The 22,412-nt window shown below is 34.7% G+C and overlaps 2 protein-coding genes across 3 annotated transcripts; both read right to left on the minus strand.

The window, feature by feature from the left end:
- Window positions 1–2,397: 2,397 nt before the first annotated feature.
- Window positions 2,398–3,518, minus strand: LOC137719414 (uncharacterized). The gene is made up of 2 exons (XM_068458454.2): window positions 2,824–3,518; window positions 2,398–2,709 (listed from the first exon to the last, which is right to left on the minus strand). Exons 1-2 carry the CDS (start codon window positions 3,460–3,462, stop codon window positions 2,611–2,613), a joined length of 738 nt encoding a protein of 245 aa, XP_068314555.2. The 5' UTR covers window positions 3,463–3,518; the 3' UTR covers window positions 2,398–2,610.
- A 16,143-nt stretch (window positions 3,519–19,661) lies between these two features.
- Window positions 19,662–21,205, minus strand: LOC137721266 (uncharacterized). Of its 2 annotated transcripts, XM_088695119.1 has the most exons (3): window positions 20,351–21,180; window positions 20,116–20,241; window positions 19,662–19,964 (listed from the first exon to the last, which is right to left on the minus strand). In XM_088695119.1, exons 1-2 carry the CDS (start codon window positions 21,017–21,019, stop codon window positions 20,137–20,139), a joined length of 774 nt encoding a protein of 257 aa, XP_088551245.1. In that variant the 5' UTR covers window positions 21,020–21,180; the 3' UTR covers window positions 19,662–19,964; window positions 20,116–20,136. The 2 variants fall into 2 exon arrangements, with proteins under 2 accessions (XP_088551245.1, XP_068316469.2); XM_068460368.2 differs by having other exon boundaries at window positions 19,662–20,241; window positions 20,351–21,205.
- Between the last annotated feature and the right edge of the window lie 1,207 nt (window positions 21,206–22,412).

The raw sequence follows: 22,412 nt of genomic DNA on the forward strand, positions 1-22,412 counted from the left end.
TTTCGTGGTAGGCCATCTGAGCTTGAATTCGAATAAAGCACGCATTCATATGTATTCAGTTTTGCGTCAAAACACAACGCAACCATGCGCAATATCCTTAGTAACCATGTGTGGGCTAAGATTAGTGAAAGAAACTTAAAATATAGTGAAAGAACCTTTGTTCAACTAAACCGACAAATTGGTGAGAAGTGCCTTTGAATGCATGTGATCTTCCCTCCGAGGAACACATTGGTGATATTCCTTAAGCAATTTCACACCCTAAACATAATATTATCATCAACCTTGAATACATAAAATAGCATATTGTGTCAAATTAGCTAGTTTACAAACTTGGAGTGTATATAGATCTGCTGTCTTGCACCAACTCCCAGTCTAGAACATCCGTCCTATGTTACTATATTTTGTACCGATGATGTCTATGGTATATCCACGACAATCGATTGGTTTTGTTATTAATTTAACATTTTATCAACAATGTAAGCAACGCATTATGCACCCCATTTTGACAGTTAAACCTTTAATATTAAAAAAAAAAATTTAAGGTTTAATTATAAAGTCAATTGGTAATATGAGAAGTAGTCCAATTTACTTATAAGGATTCATTCTCAATAGACTCTCTCATATATGACGAATTTTCAAGCCTAATACGTGGACAATACTTATCGAGTGACGTGTCCGTAGGTATTATATACATACCTTGTCCCTGCTAAACTCAACGACTTTCTCTTCAAGGACATTGACCTTCGTAACATTAATGGTAGGTTTACGTACCCGTAATCGGAAACTAAATACGGAATTGAATTCCGATTATGGGACATACCTTTGTTTACCTACCATGGAGGAATCAAAATTTATGTGGGTTCCATCCAAATTCTGGAATCCAATTCCTATTTTTGGAGAATTTGGACTCCCTATATGAGGGAATGATTTGGATTCCGAAAGAAGTGGGTAATCGGAATGGAACTTATTTTACCAATTGTGTCCTCAGTTGGTTTTTATTATTCCAACATGGCCCTTCATCCCCCGAGAGACATTGCCCAACTCTAAAAAAATTTCATCTCCTCATTACCGCACCCTCCCCCGCTCAGGGCCATATCTCATACCCATTGCAACCACTCCCAACCATCTCTCTCTGTTTGTCTCTAGAGAATTTTGTAATCAGAACCCAGGAAGTGAGCCATAAGCCTGTTGAGCAAAGCTAAACTTGAACCTGTAGACATAGGTTTATCACCATGTATTTAAAAGCCCCGCCTTTTTTTTCTGGGTTAATATATTTAAGTATTTTAGTGGCAATTGTATGGTGAATCATAGTCCAGAACTTCAAGGCATTGTGTAGCTGCAGAACGATTATAAAATAAGAGAACATAATTTATATCAAAAAGATAATTTAAAATAAAAGGACTGAAAACGAGACCGTTATCAAATTACATTAATCTTCCTGGGCTTTGAGTAGATATCACTTCCAAAATAACACAGCAAAATCGAGTCCAAATCAACCAAAAGTACAATATATCTAGACAGGGACCTTCAGACAAAAGTCCTAAATTACATAACATCTAAAAAAGTTTGAAACCCAAATCTACGTAGGTCATTACATTTCATCACTAGAAGTAAGTATGATAAGTAAAAATGAGTATCGATAAGTATGAAAAGCAAACACTTTGCATTATTAAATTGTGTTTACTTTTCTTTTCAAACTTTTGTAAAATAAGAACATAAAACATGTGGTGACTATTTAGTGGTAGGGTGTGTACGAAAAGCAAGACTGCATCAGCTTGGACGCTGATTCGACTACTTTTCTTTTTCCAAAGGACAATAATGGAAGACTCACTCTTACCTAGCTGAAGACTTGAAGTTGTCTTCTTGTACAGGAAAAAGCTTCAAGTTCGACAAAATTGTTACTATTAAGTTTAACTATAGTTAGACGTTAATCGTATCAAGTAAAGTAGTAAACTATTAAACAAGTGTAGTTCAAATATGATTTCGTGTTAAGACTATTTGAGCTTGAATTTCGAATAAACCATGTATTCATATTAATTAGGTTCGTAATTTAAGGGTTGTTGGTCAAGTGGTCAAATCTTTGTTTTGCTCCAAAGTGATATGAAGATCAACTATCTCCCAGTGTACCTACCTAGCAAAAATGCTAAAGTTTCTCGCTTCCCAAATGTCGTGAGGTCAAACGAGGGACCTAGTGATTATTCGAGTCAAAGACTTGTATACACTAATTTAAAATAAAAATATATATATTAGGGTCGTCAAAACATCTCTCCTATGTTTAAACTTTAAACGTAGATCATTACATAACATTTAAAAAGTTTGGAACCCTAAACTACGTAGGTCATTACATTACATTACTAGATATGCAAAACAAAATATCATTCAGAAACAAACACCTCGTAGAAAATTCAGACAGTTCATTCCACAATACTTGCAGTTGAAGTGCACACTTCATTACTTTTTTTTTTTTTTTTTTTTTTTTGGGAAAGAAACACGATATTTTAGAGAAAGAACCAACACACTACAAAAGATCCTGGTTGAGAAGGTCCTGAACAAAATCAAGAGGATCCTCTAACCATACAAATTCATTACCAATTGAGATGGCAAACTTAGCTAATCTATGGACAACTCCATGCACGATTCATTCTTATCAAGGAACACGGTGGTCAGAACCAAGTTTGACTGCAACGATACCCTCAGCAATTTGACACCCTGCGTACAAGGTTCAGATCACACATTAGGTCGACTGCAAAATATGGACTCACAAAATTGAGAGAATTAAAAAAAAATAAAAAAAAAACAGATGTGATTAGGTACTTTTCAGACCTCTTCCATGGTAAGATGGACCACTTTCTCTTCGAGGGCACCAATATCCTTGACGTTGAACCTGTTTAGCATTGTTATGCAAGAAATGCTAGACAAGGGCTTCACTTCCAGGTCATCCGTAATCATATAAGTCACAACACCTTTCACATACCCTCTCTCGCCGAACTTTGTTATTTCAGCAGCGGATCCACGGACAAAAGTCGCCTTGGTATTTATGCTTGAACGGCAGTTCGGACAAGTGGCTTTAGGGTCGTCGGTCACAATGATTGGGTCGTTGTACTCATAACATTTACGACAACCATAGATTGACTTTTCAGCAGACGAGTCATCTATCGTCAGCATATGAAGGACATCAGCACCAACATTAATTGTTGCTGTTGCCTTAGGTTTCAGAAGGGATTCCTTGTTAAAGTGTGGTTGCATGTATGTGCTGCTTAGGCTTTCGACACTGCCGTAAAGCTTGCCTAACGAGCCAACCATGCCATCTTTGGAGAGGAGCCGGATGACAGTGCCAAGAGGCAAAGACAGGATTGTAAGGAGAAAGTCCACAAAGTCTTTGCCAGCTTCAGCAAAGAGAACTCGTTGACCCTTTGTATCGATGAGGAGCTTCAAACAAAAACTTGGATTGGAGGTTGCCATGTACACAGAGAGCTTTGAGTATATTTTTCAAGCAACGTAAGTTTAGTCCATCGTACTTGCAATAATGGATCTATTTATAGAATTTTAACCCTTCATTAAAAGTACTTAGGCCACAAAAATGATTGATAAGTTTTAGTCGGTTTAGGGCTAGTTTAGTGTTGTGTTTTTTTGAAAAAAATTGTTTTTGTTGTGCAGTGAGAATAATCATTTGTAAAATAAAGTTGTTAAATATTTGGTAAACTTTTTTTTTTTGTATAAGTGTTTTTAACAAAATAAAACAATGTCTGAGTGTTTGATAAACTTTCATAAAACTGTTGTTAATATGTTAAATGATTAAAAATGATGTGGTGTTGAATGTGATATAATAATTGTCAAATAGAATAATGTAGGGGCAAAGATTGTAATTTTGTAAAATATGCATGGGTATACTTGCCATTTGAAATTTTCATTGAATGGGCACTGTTCACATTGCTTTGAAAAAAAATATTTTTTTAGAAGCATGGTAGACCCTATTTTTGTTTTTTTTACTGTCATTGACAACAATTTTTTGTACAAAAACACTTATTTTTTATTTCTTTTACCAAACACATTCGGTGTTCTAGATTTTTTTAATAAGTTTTTTTTTTCAGAAGCGCCGCAACCCCAAACCAGCCCTCAATTTTGGCTGTATATGTATTATATTTTATGGATAATACTTGAATTCCTTCTTATGGGATGACATCATTCTCCCTTGCAAATAATATATATTTGCAATGAATTGTTCATTTATTGAATGAGTTAAGATGATTAAACGATCTTGAATTTGAATGATTTTTTGTAGGAGTGATCTTCTTTTAATCTATCGACTCCAAACACATGGGCCAATTAGAACTGCTCTCCTAAGGACATTTTGAGGACCAGTGAGGTCATTTTCATATGAGTTTTTAGATTAATCTTATGGTAAATTAATCTATCAACTTAAATAATCAATGTTTCACTGAAACACAATAATTATGCAAAGGATTAAATTAAAAAATTCTTGCGTGAAACATTTGGTCTTCTTCCCCTACCATCTTTCTCCTCCACATCCCCTTCATCTGTCCATCTCTCTCACGATTGTTCACTCCCCTTTCTCCTCCTGAGATTTGATTTTTTTTTTTTATTTATATTTTTTGCCATATGCAAAAGGGAGAAAGACCTGTTTCAAAATTTTCATTGTAGTCGAAAAATTTCATATAAAAAAAGGGTTCATGCGCTCAAGAAGGGATCCCAACTTTCAAAACCACACAATCTTAATTTTTTGGCACTTTGTAACAAACTGGATTTGAATATTATTGATAAAAGGTTGGGTGAAATTGGATATGTAAAGTAAGGTTTTATGCAATTGGATTTACTAGGTTTAGATATTCGATGAGTAGACTAGACTTTGTAGATAGAATAGATTAGACATGACACGAAACCTTCTTCTCTCTTTTTATTTATTTATTTATTTTTATTCATGGGAATTGTTATTAGCACTCCAAAAATCTCATTTAACACCCCAAACTTTCCATAATTAGAAAGAAAAATACACTTGTGAGGAGTGTAAAATGAGATTTTTGGAGTGCTAATAACAATTCCCTTATTCATTTTATCAATATATTAGTATTTTGTTTCCATGTTACAAGAATGATTTAAGTAGATAGCCTAATTTACTACGATTAATTTGAGACCACATATGAAAGGACCTCATAGATCCTCATTTTGAGAACCATAGGAGAGCAGGTCTCATAGGCCGATAGTGCAAAATGAGCACTGGCGATCTTGTGGAATCAATTGGCAAAGGAACCTTGATAGTTGAGACAAAGAAAGGCACTAGGTACATCTAGAAGTCATGATTGTACCTGGTCCTGATGAGAACCTACTTAGTGTAAGAGAAAGGGTTGAGCGTGGATATTGACTACCATTTGGAGATTTCATGGTCTACATGTTTGGAGATAGGAATTTACAGGATCACACTGACATTGTACAAATGAAAGGAAACAAGTGCTTCCCACTTACATCTGAGTGTATGAAGTATGTGAGAGCAAATAGAGTTACTGTTGCTTGGTTCGACTTCAGATTTTTGTTACATTAGATTCAATTTTTCTACAAACCCTTCTCTCATTTTTCAACGGCAAAACCCTGATTACGAGAAAACAAACCGATACTCAGCAAACACATATACGAACGATTTGATATAAAACTTGGTACCCATTAAGAGTAGACTAAACTCCGAATGATGAAACTTGCTATGATACCAAGTTGAAAATAAACCGACGAACAAACAAACGAATTATAAGTATTAACATTATTTTATTAAACGGAAAACAAATAAACGAGATTGCTAAGACGACTCCAAACTCATGATTACATGTTGACTAACTTATTTCTCACACTAAACTAAAAGCTATATTAATGAAGAGAAAAACCTAAAAAACCCCTAATTCTAACAGACTAACCCCAAACCAAAACAATTAAATAAACCTAAATATTATATTTTCGAAGACAATGTGCATCAATTATTACAACATATGTTCAATGGTAAGGATATATCCAAGGGAGTTAATTTAGATAACGATGTGGCATATGGTGTCGCTGGGGTCAAGATCCTCTCCGGATCTTTCTCTGGGAAAAAGTTCATCGCATCATCCTTTTCCTTGAGATCCTAGGGATCTCGTGATCCTTATCGTTTATTGTACATCGTACGGTCATTTTTCGTTAAGTTTAATTTATATTTAATTTTAAATTTTGAAATAATTTCTGATCGCACGATGTATGATGAACGATCACGATCACGAGATCCCTAAAATTCCAAGAAAAGGTTCCGACGAAGATCCCAGGAAAAGGTTCCGGCGAGGATCCTTTTCCCTTTCTCTGTGGATCCGTCAGGATAAGAATTTATTTGAATTTATTTTAGTTTTCTTTCGCGCCGAACGGTACACTTGCCTACCCATATCTTCTTCTTTCCTCTTCCTCCAACCTGCAGAAGTTCTAAATTCTCATTTTTCATTCACTGATTTGCGAGATTGGGAGGCAAAGGGTAAAGGAAAAACGGGGGAACAAGATGCAACATACGCCTTCACCAGTCATCACTATTCTTTTAGGTCGCCTTCACCACGAGGGATGCGGTCAAACTTGTCGGGGGTGACGGAGGCCCAGGTTACTAAATTGTCAAAGAAGATATAGGTGCAACGCCGCTCTCTCATTTCTTCCACTTTTCCTTCGTCTCTGTCCAATGTCGTTCTTGTTCTCTCCAATTTTTATTTTTAAATTTATAAAGAACCAAAGTTTTGTTCTTTTCTCAAGGCAATTGCCAAACTTTTATTTCTTGAAATAAATGAAGAAAAAAAAATTAATGAAAGGAGTGATATGGGATCGAAAATTTTCCCATGTCCACTTCGTCTAGTCATCATTGTCTGTGATTGTTACTTCAATTTTTTATCTGGGAGAAGGGGGAGAAGGAGCGACAAAGCAGGTTGCAGAAGTGAGAAAGGAAGAAAGAGATCTTGTTTTGCATAAACGAGCTAAAAAATTAAAGAAATTATGGCCGCATGATCTACGTCAACAATCAAGATGCATTGGCCCGACGGATCTGTACAAAAGGATTCGAAGAGGATCCGGTTCCGTTGTTCAAGCTGCAGTCTTGAGTAGTGGAAATAGAAATAGGAAGTAGGAGTGAGCATGGTGAGGTGCAGTGCAATTTCACCCTCAAACCCAAACAGAAATTGAGAAATATCAACGGTTCGGTGCAGTTCCACTTAAATTTTATTAATAAAACCGTACGATTCGGTTCACAGCTGTTCCAATTCGGTTCATACTGGTTTACGATTTCGAATACTAAATCATTTCAATACCAAATCAAATGGTATTTAAAGTTAACTTGTTTTTGTTTTCTTGTTTTTTGCATGCTTGCATCCAAATACAACTTTTAAAATGGTTATACAAAGTTATAAACCAAACATATCATTTTTGCTTGAAAGTAAGAGGTTTTAGGTTCGATTCTCGCCAAAAGCAAATTTGAACTACATTATTGCTAGCTCATTGTAAGGCTAAGTCTACCCTCCCCATTAGTGTAGATGATATCGTTTGTTAAATAAATAAATAAATAAATAAATATATATATATATATATATATATATATATATATATATATATATATCCTTTTCAAATACTAAATCAAATTGTAAATGTCCTTGGCACCACCAAGCAATAAAAAAAAGAAAGATATACATCCACACATACAAATATATCCACTATGCATAAGAATGTTAGTAGAATACAATAATTTAAGTCTAAAAGGGGCTTATCATGATATTAAGAAAAAAAACCCCAGGAAAAAGGGAAGAAAAAAGTAAGATGTAACTTAACACCTTAGGAGCATTTTATTGAAGATAAATATGAAATCGAAACCTAAATGTCAAATTTAGAGATTTAGAAGGGAAAATAACCTCCTGTTTTTTAAATATGTGCCTTATCTCAATAGGTGAACCGTAAAAGCGAAAGACCTAATTGAGAAATGCTCCCATGCAATTGCCCTAAGCAAAACCAGTTTGATTTTCACCACTCATTTAGTGACACCTGTATACAACTACTAAATTTAGTTAATTATTTATATTCACAGATTGGTTTGGTTTTAAGTGGTTCTTCCAACATGTCAACATGAGAATCAAAACAGAAACTGATATGAACGCAATTTGATCAACACGGTCCAGTTCTTGAACCTATGTTGACTTTTTGGTCAACACGGTTTTTAACGGTTTATTTTATCGCAATTTGATTCGATTTTGCGGTTCCACAATTTTTATGCCCACCCCTAATGGGAAGTTCAAGGCTTCACTTTTTTTTTTATGTCACTCCTTGGTCACTTGGGGTGGATGTGGATGGTAGTGATGAACATGTTATGGAAGTTGCGGTTCCAAGAAACAGCAGGCTTCCCACAAAAAAGAACATTAATTTGGTACTTCGGTTGACACCAAATTGGGATCTAGTTCCCCATTTTTAAGGGTGATAGTTTTTGACAAAAAAAAGGGTGAGAGTTCCATTTACTCTTGAACTAAGGATTTTGCCATACAATAATAATTGACGTTGAATGAACAAGAACTCCTTTGTATATGAAAGTGGTCCTTTGTGTGAGTGCCCTTCTTGCAAAAATTTAAGTCTTAATAAGGTTTAATGTCTTTTCTAATGCATCAAAAAATTTGGACTTCTTAAATATAAGTATAAACTTATGTAATGCACTAATACTCAAAACTCTTATAAGTTTCATGTCAAAGTGAGTCTCAAATTTGGATTTTAGTATGATATTTGAGTTTGAGGTAAAGCTTACACCAACAAAGAAAAATGTTATTCACTTAAAAAAAAAAAAATAAGATTTGAGTTTGACTCCAATCACCTTCAATACACATATCCAAATTGTTAAAACTCAAATTTTGAGTTAAGTTTTGACTCAAATAGACTTTTTAATCAAAATGATTCTTGGAATTGGCATAACTCCTCACCATGGTCCTGATATTTGAAATCGATAGAAGTGGTCCTTGAGTTTGTCCACGGTCAATCATTTTGGTCATTTCGTAAAAAATATACAATAATGACCAAAATGATAAAAATGTCCTCATTTTTTTGTCAAATCATTTTGGCTCATTCTTTATTTAATTGAGGTTATTTTTATTGTTTTGGTCCTTATTTAGCAAAGAATTTTTACGGAATGACCAAAAAGATTGACGATGGACAAATATAGGGATCACTTCTATCGATTCAAATCTTAGGGACCAAAGTGAGAAGTTATATCAGTCACGCTGTGATCTCGAGATACGTCCAAAATCGACATGTGACGTCACAATGTACATGTACGTCTATTATGCCTCGCCTCTGAGACATGATCGAGAACACAAACAAATGGTTCCACAGTGCAATAACTTTTTCTTTATTTAATGGCTACATCTAACATTTGCATTAGACTAGCTACGTACCCTAAGTAGGGATTAAACCATTCGTAGTTTACCATTAATAACGTCCGACTTCTCTTACGATGGTGAGTGGTAAGAAACATGATGTTTCTGAATTCCTGAAGGGAACTCATCGATCATGACCTACTGAATTCTAGATTATATAACGAAAACATATGACAACCAAAATTTTCATTCAACAATCATATATATCACTATGTTTTCTTACACAACCCCGCAATCATTGACATATAACATTTCACATAACCAATGAAGCATAATATTATTCTCTAACCACATTAATCAACAAATCCGATCATATTAATAACATTCAAAACCATAGTTATAAAATCATGAACAATTCATTGGAAATCCTAAAGAACTTATAAAATCATGAACAATTCGTCGAAAATCTTGAAGGAGTCACATAGACATCCATCGACCTTTCTAAATCAAACCACAAAGGTTTTCAAATCTTTCGTTATAAACATGAAGAAAATTAGGCTATAGCAATACAGATGGACCATAAAGATTTCTAAAGGTCTAATTTCCAAACCAACTCCCAACTCAATGGAACCGAATGGAAAGAATGATCCCAGACCACTCAACGAAACCCCATTTCAAGAATACGTATAGTTTCTATACGTTGATTAACCAGGAGGAACAATAGGCATTCATCCGATAACCTAGTCCCCCAATGAGGATTAACCAGGCGGAACCACATGTGGATATAATGTGATCAAGTAGGCAGTGACCCTCTAATGGGAATGAGTCACTCCTAGGATGCATATGGTCCCTCAATGCGGATTGACCAGGCAGGACCATAGGCAAGTGTTTAATAGTGTGGTCCCTTAATGTGGATTAACCAAACGAGACCACCTATGAAAGTAACTAACCAACTAGGCAGTGACCACTAATGAGAATTAATCAGGCGGAGTCACCCTTAGGGTGCACATGGTCCCATTAACCAGGCAATATCATCCCTAGAGTGTGCATGGTCTCCTAATGCGGATTAACCAGGCGAGACCACCCATAGGCTGCACATGGTTCCCCAATGTGATTAACAAGGCAGGACCATATATATGTATCCAATAGTGTGGTTCCCCAATGCAGATTAACCAAGCAGAACCACCTATAGGAGTACTGTAACCAGGTAGGCAATGATTCTCCAATGCAAATTAACTAGGCAGAGTCACCCTACAACGCGTATGGTCCCTCAGTACAGATTAATCAGGCAGGACCATAGGCAAACACATAATAGTATGGTTCCCCAATACAGATTAACCAGATGGGACCATCCATGTACCACTAGTACATGGTGTAGTCACATCATCACGCAACATACATCAAATCAACATGAATTATAATTGCTAGCATACACATTATTGATTACACAAGACAAACGAACATCAACAACACATGCATACAAGTTCTACGAAATAATTCTAACATGGCCCATGGCTTATTACTTCATACTAATTGTCATTTATATCATTTAGAAGTCTAATACACACGTATATCGTAGTAAGGTGCCATTTGTACGTAAATCGAGGTACACATCTCCAGGATGGCCATTGATTAAAATAAGCTCGCTAAACTCTATTGGGTCTCTAATAATACTAATTTCAGTATTTAAAAGCGAATTGGGACATTTGACCAAAAGTCAATCCTAGGTTAACATGGTCAACTGTAGCATCGACAACCCTATGTAACACGACCCAGAAGATCTGTCCACCGAATTTCAGATCCATAACTTCCTAGGAATCTCAATATGTTTCTAAAACAACATAATAAAGTTAGTGACGATTCGATGGTCAGATATCCATTAATCGCAAATATAGGTGGCGGTTAATGATGAGTTTAACAAACTTAGAAATTCAATCTGGAAAGATCTGTATGTCGGATTTCCAATCTGTAAGTTTCTAATGTCCTCAAACAATACGTGCAATAACACTTTGTAAATTGGTGAAGATCCAACGGTCAGATCATTGACTACTTACAAAGATGAATAATATAAGATTATTCAATCCTGAAGATCCGTGCATCAGATTTTCGATCTGTGAATTCCCAAGATCCTCAGATATTATGTTCAACTGGATATTAATTTTGTGACGATCCAACGGTCGAATCGTCGTTTGTTATAAAAGGTAGTGCGACAGACCTTTATAGAACTAGGGTCATATGTCAAATCCTGGAAAACATATGAAAAAAATGAGTTCAAGCATCATATTTAGTCTAGGAAGGCAAGATAAGTCAGTGGGCTCGAGCGCTGCCTTACGCAGTGACCAGCTGCCAAAACGCACCAAAAATTCCAATCAACGCCAAATTTGCTCAAATTACCCAAATACTTAGCTTATGAGACGTAGAGCAAGTTTTATACCTGTCACGACGACCAAATCCGCTAGAAATTATGGGAAAACGGCGAAAAAGCACCCAAAACCCTAGAATCTCGATTCACCTTGAATGGAGCTCCACTTAAAAACCAATTGGGTTTCGTTGCCCAGGTTCAGGTGGCTCTGTGCCTAGTAGTGGTCAACAACGTGGTGGCCGGAGTATGATAGCACTCAGCCTAGAACATGGAAGGGGTGGGTTCCGTCCACCAAGAAACAATGACCCAATGGGGTTGAGTTTGTGTGGAAAATATTTGTGGGGTGTCGCTGATTCGATTGATGGTGGTGGATCATCTCATTGTCGTTGAGATTCGCCAAAGTTGGGGTCGGATTGCCGTAGCAAAACGGCCCTGGTCCCGTGGGTAAATAGGTCTCCCCTGCTAACCCTTTCTCCTTTTTTTTTACCCTTTCCTTCTTTTGCTTATGCCCATTTTCCCGACTCAGAAGCTGCCATTTGGCAGTTGTAGAATTCCCACTTTTGGAAATTCTAATTTATGTAAAAAAATGATAAAATACCAAAAAGTCCTCTAATTAAAACGCTTCTAATTTCCTCGTTTCAATTCCGTTTCATGAACGATTTTCGTCTATGCGCTCGTGGAATCGAACTTTATCTAAAAATACTAAGAGTGACCCCGAACTGTCTACGGATTTTAAATGATTAACTACGAAAATTCAAACTTTATAACCAAATAATTAAAATTCTAAAATTGACAAAATTGACAAAATTAAAATAAAATAAAATAATCACGTATTGTGACATCCCACATCGCCCAGGGGAGTGATCCTTATATGTATATTCTCATCCCTACCTAGCACGAGGCCTTTTGGGAGCTCACTGGCTTTGGGTTCCGTAGGAACTCCAAAGTTAAGCGAGAAAGGGGCTAGAGCAATCCCATGATGGGTGACCCACTGGGAAGTTGCTCGTGAGTTCCCAAAAACAAAACCGTGAGGGAATGGTAAGCCTAAAGCGGACAATATCGTGCTACGGTGGTGGAGCGAGCTCGGGAAGTGATCCGTCCCGAGCCGGGATGTGACACGTATATGAGAAATACGTAAGTTGATAATGAAATCCGGAGACGAGATTTCACAATATAATCTGAAAAACTATTTTAACTAAAATGTCACTCAAATATCTTCTCATGTAATGCAAAAACTTTGATTTTAAGCTTAAATATATAATAATTCTTTCCATTAAGATTTGAGAGAGAAAACCATAAACCTCAAACTGGCCAATATTTTAATTTAAATTAAAATATAGTTCTAAAATATAAATCTTGCATTGAGAATGCTCTAAATCACAAAATTTGGATGTTAGATCACACTCATTTATTCTACTTTGTTGCGGTCGCTTTAATTTTAAGGGATGAGTATGCATGAGAGCTTTATGAGAAAAGCAAATACTTTGCATTATTTTAAGAGTTGTGTTTCCACACCCTTTATTACTTTTATATATATATATATATATATATCTTAATTTACGGTCTTTAATCAAATAAATTAAAGAGAATTAAATTAAAAAAATTAATAAAACATGCGCAAGAGATAAATCTTGCATTGAGAATGCTCTAATTCTACTTTGTTGTGTTCGCTTTAATTTTAATCGATGAGTATGCATGAGCTTTATGCGAAAATCAAATAATTTGTATTATTTTAAGAGTTGTGTTATCCACACTTTTTATTACCTTTTACAAGTCTTAATTTTCGATTTTCAGATTGCACAAATTGAAGAGAATTAATTACAAAAAAAAAATAATAAAACATGTGTGAGAGATAAAAATAATGTGTTAAGACCTACTCTAACCCTTGGAGTAAAACTCACATTTTAAGTTCTAAATTTACCCCAACTTGCTCTAACCATTGGGCAAAATATGAGTTTTAACCAAAAACTAATTTTCAGGGCAAATTTAGGTCAGAATTCCCCCTGAGTTAGTGGGCTAGCCCATCATATATGTGTATTTTGTTTTAGTTTTATATTTATAAATTCATTGAATCCAACGATTAAGATTTAATATGATCAAATCCAACGGTAAAAAAGAAGAAGATCTAACTGTCCAAATTTACAAATCCAACACCAAAAATAATCTTTCATGTGTTCGATGTTCTTTCATAGTGTTTCATGAGTTTCATGGTGTCAGTTTAGTAATTTTTTAATATTTATCGGAATCTACATATTTTAGGTTAAAATGTTAATAAAATTAAATTAGGATAGTCTACATAATTTATTTTTTTTTAAGTTACTATAAGAAAAAAAATTATTCTAAATTTATTTTTTAATAATATTGGGCTGAAAATTTAACCCAGAAAAATTAGAGTAGAAAAATTGTTTATGAGTTAAAAATTTAAAATTTTAGCCCAAGGGTTGGAGATAATCTGATAGCACCATTCTATTTCAATTGAATTATGAAATTGCATTTCTTTTTCTTTTCAAACTTGTAAAATAAGAAAGTGAAGGGAAACTAGGTGGTAAATAAATAGTGGTGTGCAAGTGGCCACTTACTACAGTAATGGAAAGGTATTGAGCCTTTACAAGACGACGTGAGTTCAAATCATGTCGGTAGCTAATCTAACATTTAATATAACAAAAATCTATTGTTTGTAAAATAAAAAATAAAAAAAATAGTGGTGTGATTTGTGTGTAAAGCAAAACGGAACGGATTGCATCAGCTTGGATGCTGATTGGACCTTTAGACCATCTCCAAATGAGATGTCAAGTTTTAAGTATAAAATTTAAAATTGAAGGCTTATGTAGCACATTGATTATTTTTTTTTCTAAGTTTGTTCTCCAATCAAATTTAAACTATTATTTATTACATTATTTACTTTTTTATAGTTATAATTAGTATTTTAAAACAAAAGATAAGTATAAAAATTATGAAAAGCATTTATTAATTATTAAAAATAGATTTGACGTTGCTGTCAAATTTGACCGTAACTTCATTTGCTGCATTTCCATGTCATACCACATAGGAATTGACATTTCGGTTGGAAAACATTAATAATGTTTTTTTTTTACCGTTATTGCTGATGTTGACTTTTTGACATCTCATTTAAAGACGTTCTTATCTACAACTTCTTTTTCCAAATGACATTAATTGAAGGCTCACATTATGGTCTAGCAAAGATTTTCATTGTATTCAGAATATGGGTAGTATATCACATGTCAATTTAAAAAAAAAATTTATTTTATAATACAAATATCTCACTATTTATATAGTGATACATAATGTATCACTCTATATTTCAAGCACAATAAAAAAAATCTCTCGAAAATTTGTAATTGTTATCATTTATCATATGGTTTACATGAAGACTTGTACTTGTCATCATTAATAACGCACTCAGTATTATTATTATTATTATTTTTATATATTTTACATTATTACAATTGTTTTATATAAAGATTTATCTATAACACTATCTTTTTTGGAGTATGATTTTCTTTCCTCTTTCTTTCCCTCCTCTTCTATCTCCTTCTATTTGAACGGTCACGGTCAAACCATGTCAACATCTTATACTAATTTTTTATAGAAAGAGAAAGACAAAATAAAAAATATGAGATGAGAGGATGAAAGGGGATATAAATATGAGGCGAGAGAATCATAATCCATCTTTTTTAGCTAAAATCTTTTTGTAATTATATTTTATCAAACACTTTCACAATTACCTAGTCTTCCAGCAAAGCCAGAATAGTTTTTTTTTTTTTTTCAAAAGCAAAGTAAATATCAACCTAGCCCTTAATAATGAAATTTGTACGAAAAGATTGCATCAGCTTGTACGCTGATTCGAACACCTTTCTTTTTCCACAACTTTTCCTTTTCCGAAGGACATAATGGAAGACTCACTTTACCTTATGGTCTAGTTGAAGGCCTGTAGTTGAGAAGGTTTCAAGTTACTATTAAGTTTTAATCAAAGTTTAGTGTGAATAGTATAAAGTTAATTATAAAACAAGTCTTGTTCAAACATAATCATTTCGTGTTAGGCTATTTGAGCTTGAATTTGAATAAAGTATGCATTCGTATGTGTTAGGTTTTGCGTCAAAACATAACCCAACCGTGCACAATATCCTTAGTAACCATGTGTGGACTAAGATTAGTGAAAGAAACTTAAAATTAAGTAGAAGAACCTTTGTTCAACTAAACCGACAAATTGGTGAGAAGTGCCTTTGAATGCATGTTATCTTCCCTCCGAGGAACACATTTGTGATATTCCTTAAGCAATTTCACACCCTAAACATAATATTATCATCAATCTTGAACACATAAAATGGCATAAATTCAACTACTAAAATAATTAAAATAATTCAATGGTTAAAATAATAATAAAAATTCAATGGCTAAAATAATTATAAAAAAAAATTCGTGTGTTTCATATTCTTTTATAGTGTTTCACGAGTTTCATGATGTTGGTTTAGTGATTTTTCAATATTTATTGGAATCTAAATAATTTTTTGTTAAAATGTTCACAAAATAGTTTACATAATTTTTTTTTTTTTAAGTTACTATAAAAAAAAATTTCCTAAATTTATTTTTTAACAATCTCGGATTATAAATTTAACCCAAAAGAGTTAACGAAAAAACTGTTTCTGAGTTAAAAATCTTAGATTTTAACCACGAATTGGAGATAATTTGATAGCACCATTCTGTTTCAATTGAATTATTAAATTGTGTTTCTTTTCCGTTTCAAACTCGTAAAATAAGAAAGTGAAGGGAAACATGTAGTGGTAAATAAATAGTTGTGTGGTTTGTACGTAAAGCAAAACGGAACAGATTGCATCAGATTGGATGCTGATTCGACCTTTATCCACAACTTTTCATTTTCCAAAGGACATTAATTGAAGAGTCACTCTATGGTCCAGCCGAAGATTTTCATTGCATTCAAAATATGAGTAGTATATTATGTATCATTATATAAATAAATACTTTATTTTTTAAGTTGTTAATTTTTTTAACACAAATATTTTACTACTTGTATAGTGACACATAATATCTCACTTCGTATATCATGCACAATAAAAAAAAAATATCTCGAAAACTTATAGTTGTTATCATTTATCATAGGAAAATACCTAGAAATAGGATAATTTCTTAATCTTGGGAAAGAAATAGGACATTTTGAATATGCACACGGCATGCACACACCATGCACAACAATCAAATAAAAAAAGGATTTTTCCTACACATTTAAATGAGCATATTGCCCTCCCATATAAATGGTTATCCTGAAATTTTGGCCCTTATTTCTCATTTTGTAGAGAGAGAAAATGTCTCTTGCCCAATTCCAGTTCAAAGAACCCTAACCCACCCATCTTCTTTATCCAAGAGCTCTCTCTCACCCGCCCATCTTTTTCATCCAAGCCTTCTTTCTTTCTTTCTCTCTTTCTCTCTCCTCTCTCTCCTCTCTCTACATCACCAAGAGCTCTCTCTCTCTCTCTCTCTCTCTAACCCACCCATCTTCTTCAATTTTTACATTTTCATTTGTAGTTTTTGTGAACTAGGTTTGCTTAATTTTGCTTTTTGATTGATCGATTTCTGAAGTTAAAGTGATTGGTTTGGTGTTTCTTGGAGGAAACCAAAATCCTTCATTTTTGAATCAAAGGAAAATGTAGTAAACTACGTTAATGCAAAGAGTATCAAAGATGTAAATATGCACCATATACACTATATGCACACCACATGCACATAATATGTACAGTACATGCACATGATATGCACAGAACGGGAGAAACTTTAGCAGCAACATATTGGTATAGTGAATAAAATATTATTATTATCTTTTTTTATATTTTATATTGTTGTAGTTATTTTATATAAAATTTTATCTGTAACACTTTTTTTTTTTTTTTTTGCCAAAAGCCCTTATATAATTATACTTTACCAAACATTTTTTCTGTTACTTTCGTCTTTCAGAGAAAAAATATTTTTTTGTAGTTATTTTATATAAAAGTTTATCCATAACAGTGTTTTTTTTTTTTTTTTGCCAAAAGCCCTCATATAATTATATTTTACCAAACACTTTTCCTGTTACTGTCTTTCAGAGCAAAAATAATTTTTTTCGAAGCAAAGTAAATATCATCCTAGCCTTTAATAATGAAATTTGTACGAAAAGCAAGATTGATTGCATCAGCTTGGACATGTTTCGACCACTTTTCTTTTTCCGAAGGACACAGTGGAAGACTCACTTTACCTTACGGTCTAGCTGAAACTTGTAGTTAGAAAAGGTTTCAAGTAAGACAAAATTGTTACTATCAAGGTTCTAAAAGGCGTTAGGCATTAGTTGTGAGATCCCACATCAACCAACGGAGAGGGGGTGATGTGCCTTATATGTACATATTCTCCTCCCTATATCACAAGACCTTTTGGGAACTCACTGGCTTCGGATTCCATCAAAACTCCAAAGTTAAGCGAGTTCGGGCGAGAGCAATCCTAGGATGGATGACTCACTGGGAAGTTCTCCTGTGAGTTCCCAGAAACAAAACCGTGAAGGCGTGGCCAGGACCCAAAACAAACAATATCGTGCTACTTAAATTGCAAAATAAAATAACATAAATTATAAAGTATTAGAAACATGGGGAACAAGCATATAAATTATAATGAGTGTTTATCCAAATATTCAATAAGTCGGATTTAGATCTCATCCGGATGCAAATTTTAGGGATCCTAGGATTCTCACATCCTAGCCGTTCATTATACATCGTGTAACCAGAAATTATTTTGAATTTTTTTTTATTTAAAATTAAACAGAAATAGCACATAACGAAAACTGACCACATGATGTACGATAAACGATTAGAGTGTGAGGATCCGGATAGGATCCTCATCCCAATAAGTCTCCTACATTTTATTGAAAACTTAAAATGTAAAATGAAAGTTTTTTATTTTCTATTTAAGTGAGAGTCGCGACCGAAGCGGGCACCTGAGCGAGTCTAGATACATTTTCTTAATTTTCAAACGCTTAAAAAATAATCGGGGCATTGGCCAGCCACCTAACATCAAGAATTTTTATAACAGTGGTCACTATTAAGTTTTAATCAAAGTTGAGTGTGAATAGTATAAAGTTAATTATAAAACAAGTCTTGTTCAAATATGACCATTTCGTGTTAGGCTATCTGAGCTTGAATTCGAATAAAGCATGCATTCATATGTATTAAGTTTTGCGTCAAAACAAACCCAACAATGCACAATATCCTTAGTAACCATGTGTGGGCTAAGATTAGTGACTTAAAATTAAGTAAAAGAACCTTTGTTCAATTAAACCGACAAATTGGTGAGAAGTGCCTTTGAATGCATGTTATCTTCCCTCCGAGGAACACATTGGTGATATTCCTTAAGCAATTTCACACCCTAAACATAATATATATTATCATCAACCTTGAAGACATGAAATGGCATATTGTGTCAAATTAACTAGTTTACAAACTTGGAGTGTATATAGATCTGCTGTTTGCACCAACTCCCAGTCCAGAACATCCATCTTATGTTACTATATTTTGTACCGATGATGTCTATAGTATCTCTCACATATGACGAATTTTCAAGTCTAATACGTGGACAACACATATCGAGTGACATGTCCGTAAGTATTATATACATACCTCGTCCCTGCTACTTTCTCTTCAAGGACACTGACGTCCGTAACATTAAGCCTGTTGAACAAAGCTACACTTGAACCTATAGACATAGGTTTATCACCATGTATTTAACAACCCCGCATTTTTTTTCCAAGTTAATATATTTAAATATTTTAGTGGCAATTGTATGGTGAATCATGGTCCAGAACTTAAAAGGCCTTGTGTAGCTACAGAACTATATGATTATAAAATAAGAGAACATAATTTATATCAAAAAGATAATTTAAAATAAAGGACTGAAATCCAAAACGAGACCGTTATCAAATTACATTAATCTTCCTGGGCATTGAGTATATATCACTTCCAAAACAACACAGCAAAACAGAGTCCAAATCAACCCAAAGTACAATAGATCTAGACAGGGACCTTCAGACAAAAGTCCTAAATTACATAACATCTAAAAAAGTTTGAAAGCCAAATCTACGTAGGTCATTACATTTTGACACCAAGAAGTTAGCAAACACATGAACATCCTCCAATTTGAATCACTCTAAAATTTGTCTGTTTCATCATGTTTTGCTCCAGAGCAAGTCGAAAGTCCTACATTAAGAATATAAATCAAAGTATCAAAATTCTCGCAAAATAACCATTAAATTAATAATAAGAATAGGGTAAAATATATAATATAATATCGACTCATCACATTTCATCACCAGACATACAAAATAAAATATCATTCAGAAACAAACACCTCGTAGAAAATTCAGATTGTTCATTCCACAATACTTTCAGTTGAAGTGCACGCTTCATTCTTATCAAGGAATACGGTGGTCAGAACCAAGTTTGACAGCAACGATACCCTCAGCAATTTGACACCCTACGTACAAGGTTCAGATCACACATTAGGTCAACTACCAAATATGGACTCACAAAATTGAGAGAACAAAGAAAAAAAAAAAACAGATGTGATTAGGTACTTTTCAGACCTCTTCCATGGTAAGATGGACCACTTTCTCTTCAAGGGCACCGACATCCTTGACGTTGAACCTGTTTAGCATGGTTATGCTTGAAATGCTAGACATGGGCCTCACTTCCAGGTCATCCATAATCATATACGTCACAACACCTTTCACATATCCTCCCTCGCCGGCCGTTTCTCCTTCAGCAGCGGATCCATGGACAAAAGTCGCCTTGGTATTTATGCTTGAACTGCAGTATGGACAAATGGCTTTAGGGTTGTCCGTTACAACGGTGGCTTTAGGGTTGTCCATTACAAGGGTTGGATAGGTTTGGTGGCGACTACGACAACCACAATAATAGAATGACTTTTCAGCAGAGGAGTCGTCTATCGTCAGCATATGAAGGACATCGGCACCAACACTAATCGTTGATGTTGCGTTAGGTTTCAGGAGGGATTCCTTGTTAAAGTGAGGTTGCATGTATATGCTGCTTAGGCTTTCGACACTGCCGTAAAGTTTGCCTAACGAGCCAACCATGCCATCTTTGGAGAGAAGCCGGATGACAGTGCCAATCGGCAAAGACAGAATTGTGAGGAGAAAGTCCACAAAGTCTTTGCCAGCTTCAGCATAGAGAACTCGTTGACGCGTTGTGTCGATAAGGAGCTTCAAACAAATACTTGGCTTGGAGGTTTCCATGTACACCGAGGGTTTTTGAGTATATTGTTCAAGCAACGGAAGTTTAGTGCATCTTACCTGCAATAATGTGATAACACCAGAAAATCAAACCAGAAACTCAAAGAATCCAAGAAGTTTGAGAAAGAAAGGTTGTTAGAGAGAAAGAAGATAGCAGCGGAAAATGAAGAGACAACTCAATTGAACATTAGAAATGTAAACGTTTGTACAGTAGCTTTTATAACACTCCTCTAACTGATTTGCCTAAGTGGCACTCCTCTACATTATATCCTAACCAATCAATCTAACTGATTTGCCTATGTGGCACTCCTCTACATTATATCCTAACCAATCAATACTCAACACTTGTACATCCGTTATTATCCCCCCTCAATCGCAGCCAGGAACCCCAAGGCTGAGATTGATGCAGTGCTTAACAAACACAGGACTGTGAAGTCTTTTAGTAAGAACGTCTGCAACTTGATTGTCTGTAGAGATATAGTGCACCACGATATCTTTCTTCTGCACCCGTTCACGAACAAAATGATAATCAATATCAAGATGTTTAATCCTGGAATGGAAGACAGGGTTGGTGCTAAGAGATAAGGCTGAAATACTATCACAGTGTAAATCAGGAGGAGCAGGTAAAAACTGATGGAGATCTTTCATAAGGGACCGTATCCAACACACATCAGCTGCACAATTAGCTAGAGCTTTATACTCCGCTTATGTGGAGCTTCGAGACACAGAAGATTGCTTCTTGGACTGCCAAGAAACAGGATTAGAACCAAGGAAGACGACATAACCTGTAACTGACCTCCTGGTGTTAATATCAGAAGCCCAATCAGCATCGGAATAGGCAGAAATGCGAATATCAGGATCTGATCGATAGGTAAGTCCACATAGTAGAGTCCCTTGAAGATATCTGAGTATCCGTTTGACAAGGAACATGTGTGCATCAGTTGGAGTTGTCGTATATTGACACACAACATTGACAGAATGAGCAATATCAGGCCTGGTGAAGATCAAATACTGAAGTGCTCCAACAATACTGTGATAGAGACTTGGATCAGACAAAGGTTGCCCTGCAGATAGAAGTAACTGAGTATGAGGCTTTGAAGGTGTTGGTGCAGGCCTACAATTCTCTATTCCTGCTCTTTTGATAAGTTCTTGTGCATATTTAGTCTGACTAAGAAACATATCTCCATTGCCTTTATACTGAATATGCAGCCCTAAGAAGTATGTGAGCTTTCCCATGTCCTTTAAATCAAATATTTCACTTAGAGCAGTAATCACACCCTGAACTTTGATAACATTCGAACCTGTAAGTATTATATCATCTACATACAGAAGTAACACAATAATATCCTCACCATCTGTCTTAACAAAAAGACTTGTGTCAGACTGTGAAACAGTG

The sequence above is a fragment of the Pyrus communis genome, chromosome 1 (genome assembly GCF_041283825.1).
Source record: "Pyrus communis isolate YQ-2024b chromosome 1, ASM4128382v1, whole genome shotgun sequence".
Lineage (NCBI taxonomy): Eukaryota > Viridiplantae > Streptophyta > Magnoliopsida > Rosales > Rosaceae > Pyrus > Pyrus communis.

Bases quoted from the DNA above. Each gene is read 5' to 3' on its own strand.
- LOC137721266 (XM_068460368.2), bottom strand. From the start codon at position 21,019: ATGGAAACCTCCAAGCCAAGTATTTGTTTGAAGCTCCTTATCGACACA. The intron at 20,242-20,350 runs GTCTGAAAAGTA...CCTTGTACGTAG, and splicing joins TCCATCTTACCATGGAAGAG to GGTGTCAAATTGCTGAGGGT.
- LOC137719414 (XM_068458454.2), bottom strand. From the start codon at position 3,462: ATGGCAACCTCCAATCCAAGTTTTTGTTTGAAGCTCCTCATCGATACA. The intron at 2,710-2,823 runs GTCTGAAAAGTA...CCTTGTACGCAG, and splicing joins TCCATCTTACCATGGAAGAG to GGTGTCAAATTGCTGAGGGT.